At 49.9% G+C, this 7717-nt stretch overlaps 1 protein-coding gene across 2 annotated transcripts in view; it reads left to right on the forward strand.

Annotated features, from left to right (window-relative positions):
- Satb2 (SATB homeobox 2) overlaps nt 1-6232 on the forward strand; it is a 145156-nt gene extending 138924 nt beyond the window's left edge. The window contains exons 11-12 of one of the 2 annotated variants that reach the window (XR_015447058.1): nt 3300-4835; nt 4942-6231. Coding sequence is in view for 1 of the 2 variants with exons in the window: in XM_004871684.4 (XP_004871741.1) it covers nt 3300-3761 (462 nt within the window). In the remaining variant the exon portion in view is untranslated. Of the gene's footprint in view, nt 1-3299 lie in introns of both variants that reach the window. The other variant, XM_004871684.4, reaches the window with a different exon arrangement.
- The last annotated feature ends 1485 nt before the right edge of the window (nt 6233-7717 follow it).

The following is a 7717-nucleotide window of genomic DNA, read 5'->3' on the forward strand; positions in this document are numbered from 1 at the left end:
TTTTAGAAGAACATTCAGACTGACAGTTCCTCTCCTGGGAAGACTGCAAGCATTAGGTTCTGCTGTGCTCAAAGTACTGCATTTAAAGAAGCACCACATGATATGAGGGATTCTCAGCTACTTGCTGGAGAGGAAATTGTGCTGTTCTTTAGCAAGAAATTGTCTAGGAACAGTAACACTCTGTGTAGAGTAATCAGAACATTTTGGTGGAATAAAGGGAGCTGGGACAGATAATTTGGGGAGTCTTCATCTCAGTTATTACATATATAAATATGTAATGAGATATACATATCAAGCATTTCTGATAAATTCTAATTTGATAAATGAGCAATGTCTTGCAATATGAGTAGTGTGTGAAGAAAGGTTCTACCGTATATGGAGAAGGGTTACAGTCAAAGAAAGGCACAGGTGTAATAGAGAAAGCCTATCTATTTTGGTAACTTTAAGCGAGTTTCAGTTTAGAGACGCTCATTTTGTTTTTCTGTATTTTGATTACTCTGTTAAACAATGCTAGAATTATCACTTAACCTTCTTCATGTAGACAGTGTCACACAACCCAACTTGTTATTGTAGGTTGTCTGAACAGAAACTGTGTATTTCACTTTGTACAGGCTTTTTTCTTGGTATTACTTGTCTGGAAAAACATCTTCCTAGTCTACACTGGATGTTGACCTCTTGAAAATCACTTTCTCACACAGCTAGCTCCTTATGCTTACAACATCAGTCTGGAGGGTTCCCCGGGGGAGCCATGGGTTTCCCTTTTCCTGAGGTTTTGTGGCCTTCAGTTTAGAGGGCTCTCCTGAGGTGCTGTGGACTTCTAGTTCATTGTTGATCCAACGAACGCCTTCATGAGGAACCGCAGGATTAAGTTTTCCTTAATCCTTGTAAAGTTTTTTAAATTGCCTGGCACTGAGTAACCATTCAGTGTGTGGTAGCTCTTATTCCTGTTCCTCCGCGGCTTCATGTGGGGCCTCCATGTGCATATGTAATACTGTGCTCGGTTCTAAGAAATGAGGGAGGTGAACTTGTCTAATTGGGCAGGCCCAAGGAGAACTAACGTGATCATGCAGAAAGATTATAGAAACTTCAAAGTATAGTTTTGGAAAATCTCTTTAAGTCTAACCAATGCACAATGGAAAACCCCTAAAGAACCAATCTAATTAGTCAATTAAATGGAACCATTCTGCTGACTTTTACTACAGAAGGCAAGCATAATTTAGAAAATGGGGCATTTTAATTCTCTTTTGTTTTCCAATTAACACAATTGCTCTAATGGAGAGTGCTCGTGCTCAGTCCACGTTCTTGGAGCATGTATTCTCCACCTGATGGCTGTGTCTCTCACAGAGGCTGAGCTCCTCACCTGTTGACCCAGAGGCTTGCTACTGTGGGGCTCACGGTGCCCCATTATGGTCCCGGGCCTGCCCGCCATGCCACTGCCTGGCCAGTAATTAGGGTGTGGGAGGCGGCAGCTCTCACTTTTCTGCTGACGCCAGCTCACTAGAGCAGACCACATGAGTTTACTCTTAGCCGGGAATGAGGAAGAAAATGCTAAGAACACTGATTTTAATTGGTCGACGTGATTTGGATTGAGTGCCACTGCTTGATAGTCCTGTTTTGGATTTCTTTCTGCCACAAGCCATCAGCTTGTTATGTGTGACAGATATTCTGTTTGCTTTTGATGATTATTTGAACAAATTTAAGCCTTTTCTGTTTGCTGTTAGCTTATTTCATCTGCCCTGATAGTTATTAAATTCCCTACAAAAGGCTGGCATTTTCACACTGCAGGGAAGGTATGTTGTCGTCAGAGGGCCCTCAAGACTGGGAGGAATGGCAGGGATTTCTCTCTTCCTCTTCCTTAGCTGCTTGCTTCGGTGCTCTGTTAGCTTGGAAGCAGCAGGTAGCCATGGGCAGTGAGCCTGGTGGTGCGGTGGTGGACGGCTCTATGAATAGCTCCTTAATGAAACAAGACAGGCTTTCTCCTGTGCTGATTGGAGTGGTTCTTCCTGAATGCTGGGAAATGTTTAATTTGTGACTCTAATATGACAGGATTGCATAACACAGGATGATAGAAAGAGGAATGTATAATTTAAAAGGTGAGCTCGGCCTTCTAGGTGTTGGGAGGGTACAGGAAGCCAGGCGGGGCTGAGCACAGGCCAGGGTGGTCGTCCAGGGAGGGATCTGGGTCCGGGCTTGGAGTTCCGAGATGTGAGGTGTGCACAGTGGGTGGCCGGACTCCTTCTCAGGGTCAACTGTGGTCCTTGTCACACAGGCCTCAGGGGAAGGCGGTTCTTCTTGCTGTCCCCTGGTATCACTTTCTTTCTTTGTCCAGACAGCAGAAGTCACTAAATTAATGAGAGAAGAGGACATTGTTTCATGCGGAGTGACAGTGGTGGAGATATAATGATGATGGAATAGGCTTTGTCTCATGAGAGTTGTTTTGTTTTTTTTAATGAGAGGGGAATAGGTAGAAATAAAAGAGAAGTTAATTACAATGACTAGAAGACCTTGAAATGAATAAACAGAAATTAGGGAGTGTGCACAAAATAGAGGAGGAGTTTATGGTGATATTGAGAATGTCCACTGAGTATGACAGTTATTTAAAATTCAGTTTAAGAAACAATTTCACCCCTAAATTACTTTGAAGATTATTGTATTTTTAAAGCCTTGTTTAAGGATCAGAATCAGAACTCAAAGCAAGTGTGTTCCTAGTGTTACCAAGGATTGGTTTCCCGGTTCACAGCAGCCCGCTCCAAAGCACGCGAAGCCGGCCCTGTGCTTGGCATCTCCCAAGTGTGGCTCTGAGCTGCGGGCGGTGGGCAGCGGGCCCTCTGTTGACCTGGAGTGCAGTGGGTGGGCTGGCCGGGACAGGGGCGCCCTGGCCTGAGAGCCTGCGCCTCCCGGAGTGCACCCAGGCCCCCGCACGCTGGCCCTGGGAGGGTGGCCCCTCACCTTGCTTGACCATGATGAGAGTGAGCAGAGCCGCTCAGGAGAGTCCACCCCTCCCCTGTGCCCCCAGAGACGTGGCAGCAGAGCTTGGTGTGGTTGATGGGGTGGAAGCCGAAGCCGTGGAAGCCGGAGCCAGGTGACTTGGGCAGCTGATGGCACTGCCTTCGTGCCCAGGAACCTGCGTGCCCACAGCCAGGACCCCCAGGACCCTGGTTTTGTAGCCAAGAGTCGAGCACCTGGCTTTCCAGTGGCCGTGGTGTCCCTTGAGGGCTGGACAGGTGACACACCCTGGAAGGCTGAAGGCATGCGCAGGTAAACCGAGTCACGTGTCATCATGTCCCCTCTGTCCCCAGGTCCTCCACCGACAGCAGTCCCAGCCCACCAAGGAGAGCTCCCCGCCCCGGGAAGAGGCGCCCCCTGCGCCCCCTCCAGCCGACGACAGCTGTGCCAAAAAGCCCCGCTCACGCACCAAGATCTCCCTGGAAGCACTGGGCATCCTGCAGAGCTTCATCCACGACGTGGGGCTGTACCCCGACCAGGAGGCCATCCACACGCTGTCCGCGCAGCTGGACCTGCCCAAGCACACCATCATCAAGTTCTTCCAGAACCAGCGCTACCACGTCAAGCACCACGGCAAGCTCAAGGAGCACGCGGGCTCCGCCGTGGACGTGGCCGAGTACAAGGATGAGGAGCTGCTCACCGAGTCCGAGGAGAATGACAGCGAGGACGGCCCCGAGGAGGTGTACCGGGTGGAGGCTGAGGAGGACAGCAGCGACAGGGCCAAGGCCACACCCGCCGAGGGCGACCAGAGATGATGGGGCCGGCCCGTGGCCTCACCCGAGGGTCTTCGCGCCCCTCTCCACAGACGTCCTCGGCTTCGTTTTCTGTTTGTCCTTCTGTGTCTGTCTGTCCGTGCCGTCGTGACACCCTCAGCTGCACAGGACAGGCCGAGGCTGAGCCCGGGCCTTCTCAGAGGCCGCCTTGGCAGAGACCCGCGGCCCTGTGCGCGGCCGGCACGCGCGTGTGCACATGAACCTGTGTCTGCATCCACAGACCTCCACTCCCCGCTCCGACAGGCCGGGTGGTAGCAGCCTGCAGTGAGCTCTCCAGAGAGGGTGCGGCCATGCTCAGAACCACTTCCACGGCCGCCGTGGCTTCTGGGACCTGCGGCCTGCTCAGGGTGGGTGGGGTGACTAGTTTTTGAATTCCTATTTATTTTTTTGTGTTTGTCCCTGATTCTTTTTAATTCTATGGCTTCCTATCCGGCAGCTTCATGGGTAATTTTTGAGGTATGTATTTAACAAAACAAATCAACACTGCCAAAAAAAGGAAAGAAGAAAGCAAGTGAAACAAATCAGGGCAAATTGAAATGCTACAAGTGAAATTACTCATAGAGACGCAGTGCACACTTGAGTGACTCCGTGGCGGACTGGTCGCCCGCCCGTCCGTCCGTCCGTCCGTCCGTCCGTCCCGTTTGGTCCTCCCCTGTGAATGGGTCTGCCATGGACACCAGTCGAGGAGGCGCCCACTCCTTGCAGGACCAGCCGCAGCAACGCCCCCGGGATCCATGCGGAAAACTCGCTTCACTGCAGTGGCTTCCCATCTTAGACTATTAAGCCTGCTCATTTAAAAGTCGTTCCTTGTTGTTGCTTTCCTTTTGTTCTGTTCTGTTTTTAAAAATAGAAAATAGCTGGATGTAAGGTTAAATTAGGGAAGAAGCCGCCCCAGCCTGAGGGGCTGCCCCGCCCACAGGGTTTCTCATTTCCCAGCACTCCAGACTCCGCCTCTTCTCAGCATTCCCACCTGGGCGGCGCCCACCTCGGCCCTGCCCGGCCGCACCCCTGGCCGGAACCTGGTTGGAACCCCCGTGTGCAGCTCCAGGCAGCAGAGTAAGTGCAGCGGCTTCGGCAGGGTCACCTCCGGGCGCAGAAGGGGGTGCCCCCCCCCCCCGCCGCGCCCGAAGGCCAGCAGCGGCCTGTCCTTGTCCTTCCGCAGGTGCAGGAGGAGACCTCATCCTCGGACGGCCCGGGTCCTGGTCCTGCGGCCTCCCTGCCGTTCACAGCCCCATGTGGGTGGATTGTTTTCAAGTCGTGTCTCATGCAACCTTGTCAAAGACCTCATGCAATATCACTTTGAAAGTTATTTTCTGTTTACCACACAAGCATTGTAATATAACTGTTAATACTATTTATATATTTGAAAGGTATAAAAGGTAGGAGTTTAAAAAAAACCTCTATGTGTAGATATTAACTCAGAACTTACAATACACAGGGAGAAGACACGTTGCAATACAAGCTAACTCTAGCTGCTCAGTAACCTCTGGAGTTTTTAAGGGGACATTTTCCTGTACTTTTTCCAATAATGACGTTTAAAACCTTACCTTGCCATGAGCATACGTATCTGCGGAGGGGCGGCAGTCGGCAGGGAAGCCGCCCTCCACCTCTGTCTGTAGATGCTGCAGCTCTAATCGGAAGCCGTGGCTGCTGCTTCCCGAGCTCCGAGTTACTGTCCACCCTGTCTTCTCTCGCTGTTGCTGAAGGTCACTCTGCACACACCCTAGGAACCGGTTTCGCCAAGCTCTTACCAGGTGGCTCATCGCTCGATGACATCCGCATTGGGTATCTTTTACACTTCAACCAAAAATTTATTAGGTATTTTTCAATGCTAAGTCTTGCCTTTTATTTTTTAAGTTCACTGCCAAGTGTGCAGTGGTTCTAAGTGAATCTGTGGGCATTTTAGCCTGTGGTCTTGCCAGATTTTTGCGAATTACAATGCATATATGTCTATTTATTCAATATCTGTCATATAATATCTATTTGGAAGAAGAAACTTTCTCTTGTAGTGCCTCTTGACAAAGCACAATTTCCCGCCTTTTTTTGTGAAATGAGAAGAAAAAACAAATTGTGTTTTATTGCAGTATCAACAATGTGAATAAGGATTAACATATTGTAAATGTTCTTTTTTCCATGTAAATCAACTATCTTTGTTATCACTAAGTGATAATTAATTTTTAACTTATGTGCATTGTTAGGCTGTTAGAATTTTTTGGTTGTTAAAATAAAACGCATTCAATAAATCTGACTTTGTTCGGCAAGTGTGTTCCTGGTTAGGTCGTCGTGGAGAGAGACCCACAGCGGCCCAGGGAGATCTGTGCCTCCCTCTGGAAACGACACGACAGCACCCACACTTGCAGATGTCTGTGTGAGCGTGTGCGTGACCACATGCTCACGCATCCTGGAGCTGGCAACCGGGGGAGCCGTTTATCCAACCATTCTGTCGCACACAAAGCTCAAATGTATCAAGATGCATTTATGGGCCCACTTCTTTATTTTTCTAGTGAATATTTTCTGTTTATAATTAAAAAACCACAAATGACTGCGTGTCAGGAAACTTTTGGAGCACACATGTCCATGGTTAATGGACATAATAAAAGTCCTTTCTATTTAGAGCTGGGGTCCCATCATGTGTGCATAGAGGAATGCCGGAAGGATTGATGTATCTGAGAAATGTGCAAAAATGATTTTTTAGAAAGTGCTTACCATGGAAAAAGTTAGTCAAAGGACTCGTGTTCATAAGGAGAGAGCAAGTGCTAGGCTTCAGGACCAGCAAAGAGAAAGTCAATTAAAAAGTGATTTCGTTTTCCTTCGACAGTGTAAATGCTTCCCTGCCTTGCGCTTTCATTTCCCTGCATTTGGTGTAAGTTCTCTCCCCTCTTTCCATGCTGGGTGAACCCCCACAGCCCTGGGAAGCTGTCTTGAGGCAGCTGGGCGTGGAGAGCCAGGGGCTTTCGAAGAGCAGGAGGCCGGCTCCCTCCCCAGAGCCACATGGGTGGGTAAAGTGGGGTGGAAGGGCCAGGCCGGTGCTGCAGCTCAGCTGTTCCACATGTGTAGGAGATCACAGGCTTGAGATAGGACCAGGGCAGAAAGCATCTGTGAGACAATTTGCCCCGCATTCAGTACCAGGAACTTTCGCATTCCTGAGATAGTGTTTCTCTATTTTTTGTTTGAGACAGGGACTTGTTGTATAGTCCAGGCTAGCCTTGAACTCACTATGTAGCCAAGCTGACCTTGAACTGGCTGGCGGTGATCCTCCAGCCTCAGCCTCCAGAGTGCTGGGAAGATAGCCATGGGCCACCACACCCAGCCCGAGCTGGCGTTTTTAGGGAGTCAGACTTCACCACAGATACACTCCAGAGTGGCCACCCTGCCCTCAGGGAGACAGGGCTGCCCTGGTGCTGCCCACTCCTGTTTTCCAGAAGGCAGAGAGATGCCGACTCCTGACCCTGTGAAAGTCCTGTGGACGGAGCCCGGAGCTGTCCCATCACTGCAAGATTTGCACACGCGTGCACACACGCACACAGAGGGTGTGCTTCCTTTACACTGTTAGTTTCCTTCCTGGAGAGCTTTAAATAAAACATTTCAAGTCCTCTCCATTCTTCCTGAAGGACAATCATGGAGCATTTACTGAACGCCTCACACCGGACCTGGGTGACCAGGACTCGGTCCCTAAGTCCTAGGCCCCCGGGAGGCTCTGAACCCATGGAGAGGGGTGGCAGAAATCCAGGAAGATGGAGTGGGATGGTGTCTGCAGACCGCATCCTTCCGCGCAGTGAAGTTCGAGAAACATTGTCATCAGAAGGTGGGTCAGTGATGACCGGCTGGTTGCATAGAATAGAAGAGCACAAGGTGGCCATGAGAAGACGAAGGGAACAAGGTCTACTCACATACAGGAAACCGTGGAGCTGTGCTGGCTCCGTGAAGTGATCAGAGAA

Source organism: Heterocephalus glaber, unplaced genomic scaffold, assembly GCF_053883595.1.
Source record: "Heterocephalus glaber isolate CG9 unplaced genomic scaffold, H.glaber_assembly_v1.0 deba00001743, whole genome shotgun sequence".
NCBI lineage: Eukaryota > Metazoa > Chordata > Mammalia > Rodentia > Bathyergidae > Heterocephalus > Heterocephalus glaber.